General features: G+C 34.0%; 2 protein-coding genes across 3 annotated transcripts in view; one reads left to right on the top strand and one right to left on the bottom strand.

Annotated features, from left to right (window-relative positions):
- LOC114348105 (uncharacterized) overlaps positions 1–23,682 on the bottom strand; it is a 300,717-nt gene that overhangs the window by 272,627 nt on the left and 4,408 nt on the right. The window contains exons 3-4 of one of the 2 annotated variants that reach the window (XM_028298736.2): positions 19,051–19,290; positions 14,744–14,994 (exon numbers count right to left, since the gene is read on the bottom strand). The exons of the other annotated variant lie outside the window; for it this stretch is intronic. Of the exons in view, the coding sequence (XP_028154537.1) occupies positions 14,744–14,994; positions 19,051–19,290 (491 nt within the window). The remainder of the gene's footprint in view (positions 1–14,743; positions 14,995–19,050; positions 19,291–23,682) is intronic. 2 annotated transcript variants of the gene reach the window in all.
- The window catches only part of LOC114325692 (uncharacterized), a 357,661-nt gene that overhangs the window by 201,054 nt on the left and 132,925 nt on the right, over positions 1–23,682 (top strand). The window lies entirely within an intron of this gene.

The following is a 23,682-nucleotide window of genomic DNA, read 5'->3' on the forward strand; positions in this document are numbered from 1 at the left end:
GGGGGTGCATCTGAACTTCAGAAGATTTCATCTGAATCTGTAGTGAGCGGCCGTGGGTAACGGCATAAACGCTGGCCTCATACGCCAGTAGACGTGGGTTCGATCCCTGCCAAAGACAAACCATTTTCATTTCCAATAATGACACGAGCCGTCTCACCGTGCCTCGGAGAGTACATTAAGCCGTCGGTCCCCCTGGGCTAGTGTACATCGACACTAGTTACTTGAAACAGGGTTAAAGATGTAATTGGCGCTGGAACTATCCGAAAGGATCTCCCCGGCAAAAATGCCATACGATTATTATTATTATTATTATCTGAATCTGTACATACTATTAACGAGTATAAAATATAGAACTATACATGCATAGCTATGTACACTCCTTCCTTGACAGGGTATTTTTTATTATTAAAAATAAATATTCTAAAAAAGGCAGTTTTTTTTTGGTGAAATTTTCCAACTGCCATGTGATCAAACAAATTACGCGGGTATATAAATGAAAAGCGCTTAAGGTAAGGAGCAGTGTGAGAAAGAGCGTAGTATACCGATAGCTATTTGCTTTCTCTGTTGTAGCTAAACGAGTCCGTTCGCTCGAGAAAAATCACGTGGCCTGGCGATACCCATGTTGTTGTGCCTCGAAACTTTAGGGTAATTAATATGTATTATAGTTTTTTAGTAACTTTTTCTTAATTAAAGAAAAATAATACGTACTATAAAATAGATTTTGCAAATATGATAGAAAAAGACAAATTTATTATAAATATATAGGTAGAGAAGTATAGAACTATAAACAAAATTAATTCTGTGTACGAATTTTGTACTTCTTCTTGAAACTCCTCATCTGAGCTTAAATATTCATTCTCTTCTTCTTCGTCAGACTTCCATTGAGACTCAGATTCCTCTTCTACATGATCTGTAAATAGTTTTAATATGTATTTTTAATTAATTAAAAAGTAGTTAGTAATTAATTAATTGAGTCGCTACGTATTCTCTGTCCTTTTATCCGGAGTCATAGCCTGGACAATCACGGGCGCATCTGAAGAAAGACTTGCCATTGTTGAGATGTGGTGTTATCGAATAATGTAAAAAATATCATGGGCACAACACGTAACAAACACGGAAACATTAAGAAAGATGAAAAAGGCAAAGTAAATGAACATCAACACTATGAAGGAAAGAAAAATGAGCTAAAATGATCTGTAAATAGTTGTAATATGTATTTAGAATTAATTAAAAATTAATTAGAGATTAACTAATTTAGTTGCTACGTATTCTTACTTATATAACCAATACTTGATACTTTTCCTTACATAACCAATCACATCACGTTTCATATTTCTTAGTATATGACCAATGTAGCTCATTTTTCTTTCCTTCAGAGTATTGAGTATTTCTTTTGCATTTTTCGTCTGTCTTAATGTTTCCGTGTTTGTTACGTGTTGTGTCCATGATATTTTTTTACATTATTTGATAACACCACATCTCAACAATAGCAACTATTTCTTTAGATGCGCCAGTGGTTGTCCAGGCTTCGATTCCGTTTAAAAGAACAAAGTATACGTAGTAACCTAATAATTAATCAATAACTAATTTTTAATTAATTATAAATACATATTACAACTACACACACCGGCAAAATTAGCCGAACACGTTAAAAATTGGACATGTTTGATGTCTCGTATTTCATAAACCAGTGGTCTGATTTGAGTGATTCTTTTAGTATGTTATAGCATTAATATTTAAGAATATCGTTGTAATAATATTGTTGCTAGACAGGTAAATACCATTTTATACCGGGTGTACCAATCATACTGTGTTTTTTTCTTAAAGTTTGGAACACCCTGTGGAATATTCTAGCATATGTAAAATATTAGAATTAATACTCGATTGTAGACTTAGGCTTGCTTAACATTTTCCTTTTCGATTCATTTACTTATGTGAGATAATAAAAAAGTTATGTGCGTTAACAACTATCCATGTTTTTCATCAATAAATCCTCATAGTAGGGGAGGAAAGTATACTAAATTTGAAGTTATTCGAGCGTTATGGGGACCTATTGGATTGTGAAGAGTATGTGCTAAAATCAGAAAAAGGTTAAGTGAAGTTTTCCATAAAGTGGGGGACTTTTCATTTTTTAATTTAATTTTCCATTTGAAACAATCATTTTTCTCCGATTATAGCGCTATATATCCATAATTCGAAAAAATATGTCGAATAAAAGTTGCTTATTTTTAAGTAAAGAATCCAAATCTGCAATAAAAATTGGGGGCTCCTATTTAAGATTTTAAATTAAATCCCCCACCCCACCTCCGTGGGTGCTCGTGACACCCCACGGAGAGGGGTGGGGGTAAATTAAAAATTATAAATACGAACCCTGCGATATTTTGCGAAATGAACATCAGATCGTAAAACTGCAAAATACACATATTCAATATTTTTCAAAAATCTACCGAATGGCACCAAACATAACCCCCGCGGAGGTGGGGTGGGGGTTACATTAAAATATTAAATAGGAGCCCCCAATTTTTATTGCAGATTTGGATCCTTGACGTAAAAATAGGCAACTTTTATTCACAACATTTTTCCTATTATGGATAAATGGCGCTATAATCGGAAAAAACGATTGGTGGAAATGGAAAATTAAATTGAAAGATTGAGAATCCCACACTTTATGGAAAACTTAACTTAACTTTTTTTTGGTTGTAGCACCCACTCTTCACAATCCACTCCAGGTCCCAAGAACGCTCGAGTAATTGCAAATTTAGCATACTTTTCTCCCCTACTATGAGGATTTATTGATAAAAAACATTGTTAGTTGTTAAAGCACATAACTTTTTTATTTTCCAACATAAGCAAATGAATCAAAAAAGAAAATGTTAAGAAAGCATAATTCTACAATCGAGTTATAATTTTAATATTTTATATATGCTGGAATATTCCACAGGGTGTTCCGAACTTTAAGAAAAAAACACAGTATGCTTGTTACCCCCGGTATAAAATGACATTTACCTGTCTAGCAACAATATTATTACACCAATATTCTTAAATAATAAGGCTATAACATACTAAAAGAATCACTCAAATCGGACCACTGGTTTATGAAATACGAGACATCAAACATGTTCCATTTTTAACGTGTTCGGCTAATTTTGCCGGTGTGTGTATTTACAGTTCATGTAGTTTAAAGAAGTACAAGATTCAGACACAGAATTAATTTAGTTTGTAGTTTTATACTTTTCTACCTATATATTTACAATAATAAATTTGTCCTTTTTTATCTTATTTACAACATTTATTGTATAGTACGTATTATTTTTCTTTAATTAAGAAAAGGTTACTTAAAAAACTATATATATTAATTACTCTAACGTTTCGAGGCACAACAATATGAGTATCGCTAGGTCACGTGGTTTTTCTCGAGCGAACGGATTCGCTCAGCTACAACAGAGGACGCAAATAGCTATCGGTATACGCTCTTCCTCACACTGCTGCTTACCTATAGCGCTTTTCATTTATATGCCAGCGTAATTTGTTTGATCACATGGCAGTTGGAAAATTTCACCAAAAAAAACCTGTTTTTTTTTAGAATATTTATTTTAATATTAAAAAATACCCTGTCAAAATAACAATGCACCTCCCTGTCCGGAATGAATGTACATAGCTATGCATGTATAGTTGTATATTTTATACTCGTTAATAGTATGTACAGATTCAGATGAAATTTTCTGAAGTTCAGATGCACCCCCTGAAAATAATCCTGGGGCGCCCATGCAAGTCTCTTGCAGAGTTAAAATCGCCCGCAAATCGCCTGGCCTGTTTATTTTCTTTATATTTGAATATTTAAATTTACTTTAATGTCACGTCAATGATATTTTTGTAATATCAATTTTTACCCTTTTTTAAATTTCGGGGGGATTTTTGGGGAAAATAACCGCTACCGTCCAGCCAGACCGGCATTTTTGTATTACGCTATCATGGAAGAGCCACCTGAAAAAATTTCAGGTTGCCTAAAAGACCTACTCAATAATGTCTCTCAGCTCTCGGACCATTACTTAGTCGTTATTTAAAATTTCATGTTCTGTGTTGTGTGTTTTGCTGATATGACAGTGACACTTCATCTCTCAACAACACAGAGTGGTGGAAAATTAATTAATATAAATGCCAATTACAGCATTACAATAGCATTTTACTTCATTAGGGTTTTTGGGAATAAATCAACTTTTCTCCCTCCGGGAGTCTCAAGCCGTCTATATCACCGGTGATGCTACTCTAAAGGCTAAGAACGACAAAAGATGCATCCAGCAGCTATCCACCATCTGTAGTTGCCACAGCTAGACAACCATCAAACTAGAACTGCAGTGACATAGGGCCACAACATCTGCCCAGGTCTATACCAAGTCAACAGCTGTACCAACAGCTGCCAAGAAGTACCATCGAATACCAAAAGCCATAAATATAATTAGACAAGTAAGGATCTGTTTTTAGGTGGATGCGAGAGGTGGCATTCAGATTTTTGCGAATAAAGTTAGGTGATAACTTCGTTAATAATAATTGATTTATGCTCCTTCTCAAATATGCCCGGAACATTAATAAAAAAATTCAAATATTTGAAAATTTCGAATAACATCGCTTTTTTTCTACTTTTTTTGTTTATAACTTTAAAACGATTCATTTTGGAACAAAGTCGTATAGAAATAAAACAAAGATAATTAAATTTTCTATCAGATGCGATTGGTTAAAAATGTCTTAATTGATCACCCTTGCTGCAAAATAGCAATAAATATAAAATAAGGGGGCAAAACAAGCCTGTTTTTTCAATGATTTTCCATCACTTAGGTTACACTTGGAATCTTCCTAATTCGCTTAGAAAATTTTTGTAATGTGCTAAAACTGTACACCAAATTTCATTAAAATTGACTTACTGGATTTTGAATAATAATTTTGCAATCTAAACTTTTTTTAAAAAATAAAAATTTTTTAAAATCTTGCACAACAAAAACTAGAACATACAAAGATTTGTCAATTTTTTTACATATAAAGAAGCACTCTACCTATCTAATGCACTTTACGGAATTGAAATCGGATTATTTAAGCAGCATCAGCAATGTTTTAAAGTTATAAACAATTTTTTGGATTATAAACAAATTACCTAAAAATGATTTTATTAACGTTTCGACGCCCAAGTCGGGTGTCGTTGTCAAAATACAAAATAATACTAAATAAACAAAAATAAATAAAATCATTTTTAGGTAAAAAAAAAAAATAAAATAAACAAATTAGTGCTGTGGCCAGGAGGGGGTGCTACGGGCTCCTTTATTTAGATGGACTTACCCAAGATTTTTATGTATATTTTGACCCGTAGAACACAATTTTTTTGGGTAACAGTTGATCCGGATATCGATAAGATTGTTATAAACAAAGAACTTGAGGAATTACATAACATCGATTTTTCGCAAAATAAAACATTTTTTGTATTTCTTGGGTAATTCTAAGCAAAAATGTTCTTACAAGTTTTTTCGTAGGATGCATAGTTTTCGAGATAAACGCAGTGGAACTTTCAAAAAATCGAAAAATTGCAATTTTTTAACGCGAATAACTTTTGATTAAAAAATAAAATTGCAATTCTGCTGGCAGCATTTGAAAGTTTAAGTCAAATTATATCGGTTTTAATTATTATTTGCATTGCTAAAAATTATTTTTTTTATTATTAAACAAAGCTATTTTTTTATAAGCCAAAAACTTGTTTATAAGTTTAAAACATTGCTGAGGCCCCTTAACACGTTTATCGCCCAAATGATGCAAAAATATCTTACCCCCAGGCCCAATTAAGACAGACCTTAATGTTCATACTAGTAGTGAAGGTTGCCGTATGGGTGTCAGAGCGTGTACAACCATAGGATGTGAAACCCAACTGTTGGGTGTCATGGCGATTAACGTGTTAAATAATCCGATTTTAATTCTGTAAAGTGTATTAGATAGGTAGAGCACCTCTTTATATGTAAAAAAATTAACGAACTTCTAAATGGTCTACTTTTTGTTCAGAAAGATTTTAAAAAATTTGAACTTTTTAAAAACATTTAGATTGCAAATTTATTATGCCAAATCTATTATTTCCATTTTAATGAAATTTAGTACACGGTTTAAGTATGTTACAAAGAATTTCCTAAGCGAACTACTAAGGTTCTAAGTGCCACCAAAGTGGTTAAAAACATTGAATAACAACAGGCGTATTTTGCCCCCTTATTTTGTATTTATTGCTATATTGCAGAAAAGCTAATACGTTAAGACATTTTTGACCAGTCGCATATTATACAAAATTCAATTATCTTTATTTTATTTTTCTACGACTTTGTTCCAAAACGAATCGTTTTAAAGTTATAAGCAAAGAAAACAGAAAAATATCGACGTTTTTCGAAATTTTTAAATGGTGGTGTATTAATAGCATAAATAATACAGCCGAAGATTTTGCCTTTTTTGTCCAACTTCAGTTTGAGTTACAATTGATATGTATATACTGGATGTGTCTGCAACTTATTTATATTAGGTTTGTTCTAGCAACAGTTTCAAACGGTTTTAAACCATCAGCGAATAGTAGACCAGCGCGAGTAGAGGGGATAGCACTGGTGACTGTATTATGTTCTCTCACTGACCAACTGTTTGCTGACGGTTTCTGACTAGTTTGACTGTTTGCTAGAACAAACCTAATATTTCTAAAGTTGAAAATATATTGTTTTGATTCTACTTATTTTCTTTATGTAAGCATTTAAAAATTATACTTATATTTATGTATTTTTAATTATCACCAAATTATCAATTATCACGAAGGTGTCACCTAACTTTATCTGCAAAAATCCGGATGCCACCTCTCACATCCAAAAATAGACGTCTTTTCACAGATCCTTACTGGTCTAAATCTAGAAATTGTTAATTTTTGGCAAGCAATTGAATATATTTGTTAATGCATTTAATAGGTCACATTTTTATTATATCTTTATGAACAATAAACATGATTAGTTAAAATATTGTTTTGTTTGCTTCCATTCTGAATTTTCATAGTTCATGTTTAAGATTTCCGAGGCTACTGTTCCAGTTCTTTGAGCATTGTTTTTTTTTACGAAGGGTAGGTTGCTAGCCTTGCTCTTCAACCATCCTCCTTTACCCGGGCTTGGGACCGGCAGTGATGGTGACTTCTGAGCTACTCGATTCACGCAGCATCACCACCCCAGGCGGAGTTATCCAGCGAGAATATCTGGTTTCCTGAGGGATATAATCTGGCGGAATAAATATATGAGCACCGAAAGCAAAGTCCGCATTTATAAGACATGTGTTAGACCCGTACTGACATACGCAGCTGAGACAAGGGCCGAGACAACAAAGACCAAACAAATAATGAGAACAACAGAGATGAAAACCCTAAGATCCATAAGAGGTATCACACTCATAGAGATAGAATACGAAACGAAGACACATTGAGAGAGCTAGGCGTTCAAGACGTAGTGAGATGGACAAGAGCACGACGACGCATGTGGAGAGACCACGTAGATCGGATGGACCCTGAACGTATGGCGCATTGGGCGAAAACACAGAAAACACCAAGCGACCCATAGGAAGACCCAAAAAACGATGGTACGAGAGTTGGAGCTCCGGATCGCAGCAAAGACTGTAACAGAAGAAACAGGACATAGTCCTATTACAAGAAGAAGAAGAAGAAGAAGATGTTTAAGATTTGGACAAGACGGACACACACTAGGGTGGGCTGAAAAAACTTTTTATTTTATTTCGTGTTGCTATACCGCGGAAAAGTTGCTACTAGGATAGAGTTTTAAATTAAAAAAAGAAATTTTCAAATTGGTTGATATCTTCCGGTCGCGCATTGGTCGTGAAATTTAAAAAAATTGGTTTCTTTTTGAAATTTTTATTGCATCTTTATTGCAATTCAGTTATTTTTTTATTTAAGTCTTGTGCCTGGCACATGAAAAGTAGGGCCTGGCTTTGATTCGTAATCGAAGCCTAGACTCACTCGTCCAATTCCACATTATTTGTCATGTGGAAAAATAGGGTATCTGAACGTTTTACTGTTTGACAGTTGTTTTGAATATAATTAAATTATGTAGTTTAAATTTTGTGGAAGAAAATATTAAAATATAACAAAACAGTAAGAAAACAATATATTAGATGAAGATTGGTAGAACTTTTGTTGGTAATCAAATTAAGTATGTAAATCAAAGCATTACATACCTACTAGATAAATAAATCTACGCCAAAAAATCATAATTTAAAAATAAAAATCGGACCTAATTTGGGATTTATCTCTAAAATCCCCATTCTTGAGAAAATAAATGTACAGTAGAGCGTCGATTATCCGAACGTCGATCAACCGAACGACCGCTTATTCGAACTATCGACTCCCGCGTCCCGCACTCGAATACCGAGCAAGCGTTAGTAATTGACGCTTAAAATATCTTCAATTTTCTTCAATATTGTATCCAAAAATAATTATATTGTTCCAAAGACTGCACTTTTTTGTTTAGTTGCTAGTTGTCATTATCAAGATATAAATAAATATGTAGGTATATAAATATGGCTTTTATTCACTTGTGGATAAATATGTATGACTATAAATATGTATCAATATATTGTAGTTCGATTATCCGAACAAATCGGTTTTCCGAACACCTATGTCCCCCAATTAGTTCGGTTAATCGACGGTCTACTGTATTTCAACCTAATCCAAATGTATAATTACAATATGATTATAATAAAAACTACTTACCAAATTAGAATGAGTTTTCCTTGTCAAAAATAGTCCAAAAGTCCAAAAATATAGGTATATGAAAACTATTTAAAAAGGCAGCATAACTATTAACTAACTTTTGTTTGTTATTTCTTTTCACACAAATTTTAAAACGCAACAACCATAAATAATCTAACTACAGCTGTGCCACAGCCGCCATATTGAATAATTTTTGACATGTCATTTGAACATCCAATCAGAACAAAGTTATAATGCGCATGCGCCGGGATCATAGGTTTTAACATATAAAAATTCACCCTCATATCGCCGGTAAAGAAGTATAACTTCAAAAAAAGTTTTTTTCGGCCCACCCTAACACACACCTTGGGAGACTGAGCTAAGCCAGGGTGAACGATAGATATCTTGGTTGGTTGAAATATTATTTTCGAATATTATTTAAATTAGCTGGGGTAGTCTTCAATAAGCTTTTTCGCTTCACCTGGAATGCGTTTACCTGCTATTTTCCCTTGCATAATATTTTCCAGCAACCTATATTTAGGACCTTTCATTACATGTCGGAAATACTCCAGCTTCCTCTTCTTGAGGTTTTGATAATCTCAGTATAGACTAGTGAGACGTTCCAGTATTGTGGAGTTTCAAATCTTCTCCACACAAGAAACTTTTCTAATAACGTTTCTTTTAAAATCCTTCTACAGCACCACATTTCGAAAGCCTCAAGGCGATTTAGATCGATGTTATTCACAGTTCAGGACTCGATACCATAAGGTAAGATCGAGAACACGTAGCGGCGAAGTAGGGGGATCCTCAATGCCAATTTTAGGTCTCTGTTACATAACACCTTGGACATCCTCCTAAAAGCGGCTTTGGCCTGCTCTATCCTAGATCTAATTTCGCCGTAACCCTCTGCGTTACAATTTAATGGATAAATGTAAACAATTTGATGAACTTGCTCAAGTTTGGTATTATTTACACTTATAGACGGTTTTGTATTCTGTTGTTTAATTAGTATTTTGTTTTTACTTAATACCTATAATATTTTGGTTTTCCGTATGTTCAAATGCGGACCTGTTTTCTTACAGCTCTCAACGACCTTGTCAAGTAATGTTTGCAGATCTTGTTGAGTAGAAGCTAGGATTACTGTGTCAACAGTTTTGATCTTACCTCCTATTCCATTTCAAAAATACTATTTCTTTGGCCTTTAGTTTCTCTAGTCATATTCCACATAGTATTCCACATTCTTCTTTTACTGTGTTTGCCCAAGATAATGTTTTGTACGAGTATTTTGGTTTTTCGTATGTTCAGATTCAGACCTGCTGCCTTACAACTCTCAATAAGGGGATGCAAAGAAGAAATAAGATGAATATGGAGAGATTCGCTTTTAAAAACTATAAGTATTAAGAGAAAAATGAAGCTAGTGCTATAAAATATCATAGCGCGCCCGTCGGAAGAACTTCGTTTTTTTTGCGAGCATATCATCAAAACAAATTTTATCAGTGTTATAGTAATGAAAAGTAAAAACAAAAACAGTTTTCAATGTCAGGAAGAAAACACACGCTGTAGCATTAACTTACCGTAAAAAGATAACACAAATCTCACCCGCTGTTAACTAAATAAATATAAAATGTATGTACATACTACGACATGCGACATCGTAAATTTTACGGTGCAAGTAAGACATAGCACATAACAAATAATTTGCATAATATATTAGATGGATTAAGGTTCATAAACAAATAGTGCGGCAGATTCGTGCAAAATTTTATAAGAATTATGCATTTAATGATAGAAGCATATAATTTGGACCACACTTCACATATAAAGGTTTAAAATCTGATACGAGGCCATCTCAGATTTTACCTTTTACAAAAATGGCGGGTATTCAAAATGGCGACGATAAATATGTGTCTAATAGCACGATAACTTTTAAACGAAAAGTCCGACTTCAACCAAATTTGGTGTACGGTTCTTTTTTGATGTATAAGATCGAGCTCTTGAACCGGAAGAATCGGTTTACCAGAAGTTGTGTTTTTCCTGATTTTTTATGTACAAATTTGTGTTTTTTTTTTCAATTTTTTCACCTGGTATATATTAATTTTTCAAAAAGGTAATACCGGCAGTGAAAAGAGCGTACAAATATTTTTTAGGAAATATTTTGAACTTTTTAGTTGTGTTAATTACCATGTTATAGATGCATAATTTATCTTTACATGTACCTATGTGTGGCAGATTCGTGCAAATATTATAAGAATTATTGTGTATTTAACGGTAGAAGCATATAATTTGGACCACATATACTATACATACAAAGGTTCAAATTTAGCTATGAGACCATCTCAGATTTTGCCTTTTACAAAAAAGGCGAGCATTCAAAATGGCGACTATACATATGTGACAAATAGCACGATAAATTTTGAACGAAAAGTCCGATTTCAACCAAATTCCATATATAGGTTCTTTTTTGATGTATAAGATCGAGCTCTTAAACCGGAAGAATCGGTTTACCAGAAGTTGTGTTGTTCCTGATTTTTTTGTAAAAATATGTTGTTTATTTTTTCAACCCTTTCACCCTGTATATTTTAGTTTTTCAAAAAGGTAATACCGGCGTTGAAAAGAGCGTAAAAATATTTTTTAGGAAATATTTGGAACTCTTTAGTTATATTGGCGACATTTAATGGTAAAAGCATAATAAATAATTTAGACCAGACATACTACACATACAAAGATTTAAATTTAGATATGAGGCCATCTCAGATTTTGTTTTTTACAAAAATGGCGGGCATTCAAAATGAATCTGCCGCCCATAGGTACATGTGAAATATGTTATGCAATTATTAAATTTCAATTAACATAACTAAAAAGTTCAAAATATTTCCTAAAAAATATGTTTACACTCTTTTCAATGGCGTTATTACCTTTTTGAAAAATTTATATATACAGGGTGAAATAATTGAAAAAGAAACAACATATTTTTACATCAAAAAACGGTAAAAACACAACTTCTGGTAAACCGATTCTTCCAGTTCAAGACCTCGTTCCACGTTCCAAATTTGGTTGAAATCTGACGTCTCGTTCAAAAGTTATCGTGCTATTAGTCACATATGTATAGTCGCCATTTTGAATTCAAGCCACTTTTGTAAAAAAAAAAACAAAATCTGATGTGGCGTCATATCTAAGTTTGAACCTTTATATGTGTAGTATATGTGGTTAAAATTATATGCGTCTACCGTTAAATGCACAATAATTCTTATAATATTTGTACGAATCTGCCGCACATACAGTCCGTCTAATTTACTTACCGTTGCACGTCATTATCTACGCCAGAGATCTAAGTTGACATAGTTGCCAAAGCATAAAAAAATCCTGAATCCATTTTAAATCCAATAGATCACATAATTATTGTTAACGTGGATTATACAACAAAACAAATTAATATATATTCAATGTAAATAAGTAAAAACTTAAGAAATAGGGAACAAGAATTAAGTTACAATCTTTTAAGATTTGCAGTGCATGCGTTTTGCACTGCACTGTTAATAATTAAAAAACGGCTCCGCTCCGAACTCTTGGCATGAAGCCGGTAGGTTTCTTTGTATATGTCTACAATAACAACTAAAAAAGTTATCAGATACCTTGATTATTTCAAGTCGTGATAAAATAAGGTGAAATTTATATTTTTATAGTAGAGTAAGTTTTTATAGTAAAGTAAATAATAAAAACAGTAAATATAATAAAACAGATACTTATAGTAAAGACTATAAACAAATATGAGGTGTCATCACCGCAACTATCAAATAAATGTTACCAATTTATTCTAAAATGTCACCTTCGTTCGATTACAGTTACAAGTGTGATTCGATTAAATGTGCTTCATAAAAACGCTTTATAATCCATTTAGAAAAATTAAATGAAACATATTATTGTATTTTTCTTAGGTTAACATTAATAGAAATCTTCAAATATTATTTCTACGCGTATATAATAAAATATGTCTAGTGGCTGTAATCCAGTATACTCGGCAAAGTGATTCTAAAAAAGAACACACCTACAGCCCAAATATTTCGTGTTGTATCATGTGACGTCGAAGGCTATGACGCGGATGACGTGCAACGGTTAGTAAATTAGATGAAGTATAGGTACATGTGAAGATACGGTATGCATTTATAAAATGGTAATTAATATAACTAAAAAGTTCAAAATATTTCCTACAAAATATTTTTACGCTCTTTTCAAACGGCAGTATAAACTTTTTGATTTGAGAATTTAATACATACATGGTGAAAAAATTGAAAAATACAAATATTTTTATATAAAAACCAGGAAAAACACAATTTCTGGCAAACCGATTCTTCCGGTTCAAGACCTCGAACTTATACATAAAAAAAGAACCTATATACCAAATTTGGTTAAAATCTGACGTATTATTCAAAAGTTATCGTGATATTAGTCACATATGCATAGTCGCCATTTTGAATGCCCGCCATTTTTGTAAAAGGCAAAATCTGAGATGGCCTTATATGTAAATTTGAACATAAAAATATATACCATTTTTATTCTTTAACTTTCTAATTTTCTAACCTTTCTAAATTTGAACCTTTATATGTGTAATGTGTAGTATATGTGGTCCAAATTATAAATATACTTCTATAATTAAACGCACAATTGTTTCACATATCGGCTGCACTAAAATAGCTTTTAAGTACGCTTATAGGTACTGCGCGTATTCCTTCACTCAACCGTTCTCTCCAGCCCTCTCTGTTTTGTCAGTCCCCTTCCTCTAGATTTCTTCTCTCCATTGCTTCGTCCACTTCATACCTGAAGAATCTTCTCTCTTCCTTCTTCCTATTGGGCTCCACTCTTTTATTTTATTTATCCAACGATTTTGGTCTGCTCTTCTGACATGTCCGTACCAGGTTAATCTCTTCCGTTCGATGTAGTCTATTATATCTCAGTTCACTTCCATTCTTCTCTTAATCTCTCTATTATTATTTTAATCTATTTCTTTTTGTTAATTTGCAGCTCGTCCTCAGAAATTTTATCTCTGTTGGTCTTATTTTGTTTTTGGTTTTCTTGTTTATTATTCAATTTTCACACCCAAAAGTGAGGATACTTCTTGTCATGGTATTAGTCTTTTTGATTTTATGCTGATGTGACCCACACTACCGGCGCTGCGGCGCCGCTGGGAGAACACTCCAATAATGCGTCGCAGATTACTTATATGAAACGTGGTCATTTTGTACTCTAAAACCGAGTAAGGTATGACAAAAAAGAAAACAATCGTTCCGTCTTTATTCAATTCGAGTCTCTTGCCATGATTCAATTCGAGTCCTCATTTCATCATTCCCCGTTAGAGGACAGTCTAACCATACTCCGGTTTCGTTGTGGTCCAATTCAGTCTACTTACAAAGCCTCTTTGACAAGGAATAGATTCCGAAACATCAGGTGTCAGAGGATGGAAAGAGACTCGAACTGAATTAAAACGAAACGATTATTTTCTTTTTTCTACATACTTGTGCCTAGGTGCCGTGTCCACGTCGAGGGATGGCAATATTCAGAGCAATTTTTACTTTCGAGACCGCGGCTTTAGATAAGTCGTTGCTACTATATTCAAAACCATTATCTAAGGTTATTCAGCTATGATTACGTCTCTTTTCTATGGATCTTCTTCCCTGGATTTTTCACGTGTCCCCACATATCTCAGTTTTCTTCTACGTTACTACAAACGCTAAATATTGCAGCGAATAAACAACAATATCATTAATCATGTTATGTCATGCTCTCAAATTATTGTTGAAAATAAAACATGGTCGTATAGGTAAAAAATTGGAAAAAGAAATAGATGATAGTCAGCTTGGGTTCATAACCAGGACTAGCAACCAGAGAGGCGAATAATTGTAATAGATACCGAACCCAGTTCAGAAATTGAAATACAAGAAATCTTTTTAAGTGCCCCTGACTAAGGATCCCATGTATTTTATTCTTAGATTACTTTACCTTTGGAATGAACTGTCTAAATTCGTCAGAGTCTTCAAGGATTTCGTCGATAACTAATATCATATTTCTAAATGGATCATCTTCAGGAGTTGCCAAATTATTGTTACAAAAAGGTTTAATTTCTTTGTTAAAAATATCGGGCTGCTTAATTTTTAATGCAACGACTGTTGATTGGAAGAGAGCAAGATCTCGAAGAAGGATTTTGGCATCTTCCAAGTTATATCCAATATACCGATCTAAATTGTCATATCCTGCAAAATTAAAAACAAAAAGAAAATAGTAACTTAACAGTTTGTAACGGTATATTTTAATAAAAAAAACCACAATTCTGACCGGTTAGTTGAACATTGGATTAATGTCTTATCCTATTCTGTGGTTATAGTTTCCAACATGACATATGACATCCAGATACAAGCCTAAACTACCTTTTCAGGTTGACATTTGCCCACGAGAGAAATGGGACAGAAGAAACTCTTGATCCAGATTGTAGGGTTACACCTGGTAACAAAACTGCAGAAGGGTCGGGCGTAGGAATATTTTGTAGTGGTGGAAATTTCAACGTTTCTATTCCACTAGGACACTAGAACATACCTCTGTATTTCAGACAGAGATTTTTGCAATTTTGCAGTGTGTAAGAGAAAACAACTTGAGGGCCTTCGAACTGCAGAGGTTTAACCTATACACAGGTAGCCAAGCAGCCATTGGGGCTCTTATAAGCCCTAAATAAACTCTAAGCTGGTGTGGGAATGTCGACAAGAACTTAGTAGACTGGCACAAGATAACAGTCTTATTCTGGTATGGGTTCCAGGTCATCGGGCATATACGGCAATGAAAGAGCTGATGCACTTCCAAAGAGAGAATCAGCTACAAAATTCCTGGGACCAGAGCTGGCCTTGGGAGTGCCAAAAGCACCGTCCTTAAACTTAAAAAAGCCGAAGCCAACACAGCTAACACTAGGAGAATGTAGCCGGTTAAACATATAGCAAGATGTATATCGGACGGATATGTGCTAGTAGGGCTGGAGGTGAGCAGGAACCAGCTCAGAGTCATAACAGGTTTCCCTACTGGCCATGTGCCAGTTAAGGGTCATCTGCATACAATGATGACTTGCGCTGCAGACTCTGTAGCAGAGAACCTGAAACAGTCAACCATATCTTGCATGACTGCGAGGCATTGGCTCGAAGACGGCAAACACTTTTGTGACATCGAAGTGACTCAAAATATATATGGCACTCACGCACTAGACTTGTATAAGCTAGTGCAGGGTTCCAGAATTCTGGAATGGGTTTCATAAAGGAATGGAAGATTTACAATAAGCCAAGTGGCTGTAGTACCACCGGTTCATAACAGACTGCTTCCAGCAAAACAGCAAAATAGTACCCAACAGGTATATTGATTACTTTGTTTCATTTAAGTCTTATCAATGTTTAAACTTTTTGCGATCTACTTCTCTTAGGGCTTTGTTTAACATGAAGCTGTTTCTGTCCTGATAGAATTGTACACTCACATGCAAATTATTTATCAGTTTCTCCTAAATTATATACCCTAATATCTTTAATTGAGTCTTTTGTCTTAAAAAGAAAAACCTTTAAATCCATATAGTAATGAAACACAGACATACTCACAATCATTTAATTATACTTTGACGACCGGTTTCGATCTCTACAATATACAGATCATCTTCAGGTCGGCGTTACAAGTAGTTAAATGCTACAATAAGAGAAAACCTGTGTTAGAACAGTGTCTGATTGAAGAGATGTTAATAGAAAGCCAAATTTAAAAAATTTTAAAAAATTTTATAAAAATTTTTTAGAAATAAAAAAAATTTTATAAAAATTTTTTAGAAATAAAAAAAAATTTTTATAAAATTTTTATAAAATTTTTATATAATTTTTATAAAATTTTTTATAAATTTTTATAAATTTTTATTAAATTTTTATATTTTTATAAAATTTTTTTATAAAATTTTTTAAAATTTTTTAAATTTGGCTTTCTATTAACATCTCTTCAATCAGACACTGTTCTAACACAGGTTTTCTCTTATTATAGCATTTAACCACTTGTAACGCCGACCTGAAGATGATCTGTATATTGTAGAGATCGAAACCGGTCGTCAAAGTATAATTAAATGATTGTGAGTATGTCTGTGTTTCATTAATATATTTAATATGGACTCACATATGCAACCCATTCAATATTTTTCTTTAAATCAGTGTTTTGCCAATATTGACTTACGGAACAAAAACCTTAACCATAACAAGGGGAATAGTGCAAAAGATCCATATGACTCAAAGATCGATGGAGCGTGATAGGTTGGGCATTCCACTGCGTGACAAGATCCCAAACCAACAGCTACGACGAAGATCAGGAGTGGTTACTGCTGTTGAGAGAATGGCAATACTGGGAACTGAGCAAGTGGAACGGGACAGGCCACGTGGCTCGAATTACAAAAAGCCTATGGCCAAAGAGGATACTAGAATAGAGAAAAAGAGATGATATATACGGAAACAGAGGCCGTCCGCCAACGCGTGAGACTGATGACTTAAAACCTTGTTATAGGAATTAAATGCAAGAGACACAAGATCGATCCATCCATCTAATTAGCCTTCTTCGGCTTATCTTTGAACATTGGCCTCCCCAGTCATCCACCTAGAGCGCACATAATTTTGATATCATCTGCCTATCTCATTTGCGGCTTTCCTCTGCTTCGTTTATATTCCCACAGTCTCCAGTTTATAAGAATTTTGTTCCATCAGTCTTGACAGCAAGGTCACTTGCTGTCATACTTTCACCATGTGAACAAGTCAAATCCACAGCTCAGATGTTACCTGGGGCAGATTAGCAAAATATTTTAAACATCCACGCTTAATGTAGCATTTTAAACCAATGTATCCTTGACGGACTACTTTTACTGGGTTTTGACCCACATTTTTTTGTTAAATAATATCTTGGTGGTTAGCATGTACATTGTACATTGCACGTAAGCACTGATGATGACTGGTAAACCAGTCGAAAACTAGTTATGTAATTATGATGTAGCCCTTTTGAGGTATTTTAAATATACCTTTTATAAAGGCTCCGACGCCCCTGAGGGGCATAAGGAGTTTCGAGAAAGAAGATAAAGGATTTAACTGTTTTTTTTTATTATTAAAGGTTTTCCAAATTGTCTACAGAAAAACAGCCGTAGGTATATCTAATTGTAATTGTTTAAGCATACACAGAAAAACTTCTTTCTACTTCACATGAAGTTAAAGAAGCAAACTTAAAATATTGTTTAATTGAGGGTTCTACCTATAAAATTAAACTATCTTCACATTTCCCCATCTTAATAATATTTTTTTTTAAATTATTTTGTAATATTCCTCATTTTTCTTTAACGCCGTGCAGAATTTTTGATACACTTTGTTGGTTTCACCAAGATGTTTAATTATTTCATTTAATGAATTGATAATTTCAATATTTTGGTCTAAAGAAATGTTTCGCTTTTCAAATTTAGTAATTGGCTAAGCAATATTTACAAAATTGGTTTGGATATGTGTCAAATTACTTTTTAATAACGGTTTTTTTTTAAAACATTCACACATTTTTCATAGCACCTGAGTTACGTCTACATCGAAACTACAAAAATGACGTCTCTAATTCCCTCAAAATATCGGTTATGAAATCTACAGAATTTAACCATGTTCTCCTTATAGTTATCACAGGTTCAGCTGGTAAAGGCACATTAGGTTAACGATCGTTATACACCTATACTCGCAGAAGGGCTTTTAAAAATTTGTTTTTAATTTTGATAGAAGGGTATTGACCATTGGAAATTCCATCCTTACAGTTTGTAGCCTCCTGCTACTTTATTTGTAGCAGAAGCGTGCTCTAGACAAGTAACAAATTTGAAAAAATATTTTTAAATGTTGTCCACTTTTGGTCATCCGGCGCAGCATCACTTAACAATAACAAAATGTTTTCACTAACAAAATGTGACTGCATATTGTAGAGTCTCCTTCGTCTCCTTTATTCGTCGCCTTATAAATTGTAAAATGCAGATATTAGGGATATTACCAGAAAGTGGTTCCACGAGAATTTTCAGATTTATTGTTTAGTTCTCAGACTTCTCATTTCTCTTTAAAATGCATCTATAATCTATACAAAATAATGCAAAAAAGTCTAAAAATATGCAATTTTAATAAATACAACATTTATCCAAAATATGCAAATATGCACTTAATATGCATTTTGCATTTTTCCCGAGCTCTAATAACTAAAAAAATTAAGAAATAAGAAAATCTTCGTAATTAGTAAAAAAATCTTACCTTCTATTTTTAAATTCTCCAGTAATAGCACACCATCTCTATCAACTTTGTTACTTCCATCTAAGTTAATTCTGCTTCCATAAAATTTGGGAAAAATATCAAAGATTTCTTCGATTTTATGCTTTCTTTGGAAGTTTTGAAGTGCCGGCACAATTTTTTCATAGAATCCTATTTCTGACTTAAAGGTGTTTTGAACGTTAAATACTTCTTGTGAATTATCATCTGCTGGAATAATTTTACCTAAAAGTATTTAAATTAAAGCTTCAGAACACAAGAAACGTGCAATCAGAGAGGCAGAACTAATCATATTACGGGTAGAAGTAGAGAAAGCTCTCAACCATCTAAGAAACAAAAAACCCAGAGATCAATGGCATACCAGCGAAGACTGGGTGAGAATGGATGATATTAGCGTCACCTTTTGCCCTTTAATTCGTCCAGTTGTGAACACAGGCTTTCCCAATTTTCTACATTCGCTTCAGTTTTGTGCTTTCTGTTTCCAGCGTGTTCCTCCTATCTTTATAATATCATCTACCCATCTCATCTGGGGTCGTCCTCTTGCTCCCTTTCCTATTCGCGGTCTCCATTGTTGCCTTGGTATTCCAACATTCCAACTATTGTCCGTTTTTCTGGCATTATGACCTGCGAAACTCCATTTCAGCCTGGCTATATGTTGTCCTGCGTCTTTGATTTTTGATTTATTTCTTATCCAGTTGTTTTGCTGTTTGTCTTTTAATTTTACTATTATCATTGCTCTCTTTGGACAAGGTCCCTGCTTGGTATGCGTATATGAGAACTGGGAGTACGCACTGGTCAAACACTAGGCGTACGAGATTGGCGTACTGAAATATAATACTGGATCAGGTTGGTTATTGGTTAATGCCCTTATTTTTCCCATTGCTACATAAGCAGCTGAAACATGGACCCTCAAAAAAATGGACAGAAGTAAGATTGAAGCCTTCGAAATGTGGGTCAGAGAAATTCTAGGCGGGTCCCGGACAGAACACAGAACCAACCCGTCAATACTGGAAGAACTTTATCTAGAAGATAGGTTATTAACAAAATTAAACTGAGCATACCTAAATTACTTCGGTCATAAATCCAGAAGAACGGGGACCATGCAACTGATAGTAGAAGAAAAGACAGAAGGCCAAAGACCAAGAGTTTCGTGGGAAAATTCTCACATCAAGTCGTTCATCTGTCACAGGATCAAAGCCAATGGGCCAAAAAGCGAGCTAACAATAGTTAAATTGTCGCCACGTCCAGACAATGGCTCAAGGAACAAGAAGGAAGAGGATGATTCAGCCAGTATTGGCGTATGAGCCAGAAATTCGAGTTCTGGATAAAAATACCTCAGAAAAACCTGTCTTAACCAAAATGATATACTGGATAAGATGTTCCGGTGTCACTTTACTCGATAATGTGAGATATATGGAATAATTAGGACATTTTAATGATTATATTTTGACAACTAAATAAAAAAAATATGAACTGACATATAATATTACATAACAACTACTATAAAATAGAGGAGGATATTATAGCCGACCACGCTATTTTGAACTTACAAAATACAAAAGAATTAAAAACCTAAATCTAAAATCTTAAATAGAGAAGTCGAATTCGCTCAGATCTTCTTAACCGTGGAAGAGCATTACGTTCTTCAGCAGCAGGTTCATTAATGGGTACCAGTTAATTATCAGGATGCTCAGGTTCTATCATTGGATCTACATTTTCGTTGATAGGGTTTGGATGTAAATGAACTGGAGGAACTGAACGTTGGATAGACGGCAGAAGATGCACGGGGGGTTCTTAATACTGTGGCTGATAAATAATTACAAAGGTCACATTTTTTAGGTACCATGGTTTTACGAATTTGGTCAATGTGACGTTTTAGACAACAGCCATCATCAAGTTGGACTTGGTAATTTAACAATCCATACTTTTTAACAATTGTGCCAAATTTCCAAATTCCTGGTTACCTTGGTAATACCGTACTTGTACTCTCTCCTCCACATTTAACTGTCTTGCGCCATTGGGTTGACTTTCTGATCGGGTAAGTTTTGGTGGACGTAGTGCGTCGAGTTTGATTCTTAAACATCTGTTCAGGTATATTTCAGCTGGTAATTTTCCACAGAAAAATGGTGTCGCTCTATATTTTAAAAGAATTTTTTGTACTTTCTTACTCATGGGTAAACGATCAGTAGACATAGCTTTTAGTCTCATTTTTATTGTTTGAACGTTTCGTTCAGCTAAGCCGTTTGTAGCAGGATGACAAGGAGCAATAAAATTTACAAAAATAACATTGGTTTTTTGAAAAATTTTTAAATTGATCACAAACACCTGTTCAGGAGGTACGTTTCAGCTGGTGATTTTCCACAGGAAAATGGTGTCGCTCTATATTTTAAAAGAATTTTTTGTACTTTCTTTCTCATGGGTAAACGATCAGTAGACATAGCTTTTAGTCTCATTTTTAGGGTTTCAACGTTTAGTTCAGCTAAGCCATTTGTAGCGGGATGACCAGGAGCAATAAACTTTACAAAAATATCATTGGTTTTTTGAAAAATTTTTAAATTGATCACAAACACCTATTCAGGAGGTACGTTTCAGCTGGTGATTTTCCACAAGAACATGGTGTTGCTCTATATTTTAAAAGAATTTTTTGTACTTTCTTACTCATGGGTAAACGATCAGTAGACATAGCTTTTAGTCTCATTTTTAGGGTTTGAACGTTTCGTTCAGCTAAGCCGTTTGTAGCAGGATGACCAGGAGCAATAAACTTTACAAAAATATTGGTTTTTTGAAAATTTTTTAAATTGATCACTTAAAAATTGTAGTGTTGTCGGACACCATGACTTGAGGATATCCGTGAGTAGAACATATCTCTAACAGAAGATCAATGGTTTTTTCTGATGTTGGAGCATCCCTAAGAACTTTGATTTCAGCCCATCGTGATTTAGCGTCAACCAAAACAAAAAAATAAAAACCCTAGAATGGACCCGCATAATCCATCGCACCAATTTTCTGTTTGAGTATCCTAGTGGTGTAGTGGGGCTTTTGAAGGTGATTTTCGAATTTAAGCGCAAGGTTGACATGACTTGACCATAATTTCAATGTCTTTGTCTATGTTTTTCCAATAGCAATACTTTCTTGCAAGTTGTTTTATCTTTGTTATGCCTATGTGAGTTCTGTGGAGTTTTGATAAGACCAGTTGTTGAAGTTGAGTTGGAATAACAATTCTCTGACCTTTAAAAAGGATCTCGTCTTCTAAAGTGAAGTCATATTTATTTTGATTTTTTGATTTTAAATCAGATTTAATTCTTGATGAAATAGGATCTGTGTCTGTGGCATCTTTGATATTTTGATAGGTTAGATCGTATGCTGAAATTTCTTTTATTGATTCATGACAGATACATTTAATTTCTTCGTTGAGCATTTTTTCTAAAGAAGATGAAGGTTGATTGATAGAAGCTCTAGAAAAACAGTCGACGTTAATGTGATCGGAAGATTTTCTATATTCGACTTCGTAATCAAATCCTAATAAAAATGATGCATATCGAAATAGTCTAGCAGAAGTCATTGAAGGTAATTTTGAATTTTGATGAAAAATTCTCGTTAGAGGACTGTTATCAGTGATGAGTTTAAACTTACGCCCAAAAAGATACATGAAGAAGTGATTTACAGAAAAGAGAAAAATTTATTTGGAATAATTCATGTAAAACAGTTTCAACAAATTAAAAGAGGAAATTGCGAGTGATCAAGTTTTAGGGCAATGGTAGGGAAAATCAAATAATTATTCATAGCTTTTGTCAATAAAGCCGCTATAGCGAATATGGTAGCCAACATGATATCTAACGATAGATAACGGTTATCGAAATATAAAAAGATTATTATAATTATGTATCTGCTACTTAACTACCGAAACACCTGGAAACGTCTGGATCAGAGGAGTAACTAAACAGAAAGACGTTAAGGAACAGGTGGAAAAACTCAAATGGAAATTGGCAGGTTACACCATCCGACAAGCAAATGAAAGATGGAACAAGCACATAATCTACTAGCGACCATGGGAACATAAGAGAGGAGGAAGCGCTCAGATGAGATGGAGCAACGACCTCAGAACGCACGCCGGATCCAGATGGATGACCACCTGGATAGAAACCAGTGGAAAAGAGAAGGGGCAGCCTATGTCCAAAGAAGGATAGATTAAGGCTCAAAAATAGATATATTCCGTTGGTGTGGTGACGGAATTAATTAAAAATAAGTGTAACAACGAACAGTAATATATTTATTTATTTTGGGTAAACAAGTGTGTTTGCTTATATCTCGAAAGGGTATTGTTAGCCAGAGCGAGGGTGTGTCTGAATCGTTCGCATGCTGTGTAGAGACTGACTTGCCGGACCACCAACTATTATGTCAACTGGTTTGCGATTTTTCGATAATGGCTAGAAGGGCCATAAATTACTGCATCTGCCTTTTAAAAGATGAGAACCATTTTGTATTTTAAGAAGTTGACACAAAGAGTGTGGCAATCTGACATCGTAATCTATTAGTGTTTCCTTGAAAAAAACATTAATTTTGTACAATCTGTTTAGGGATACTTTTCGTTTCTCGAAATCAACGGCCCTTGTTGGC

This window comes from Diabrotica virgifera, chromosome 7, assembly GCF_917563875.1.
Source record: "Diabrotica virgifera virgifera chromosome 7, PGI_DIABVI_V3a".
NCBI lineage: Eukaryota > Metazoa > Arthropoda > Insecta > Coleoptera > Chrysomelidae > Diabrotica > Diabrotica virgifera.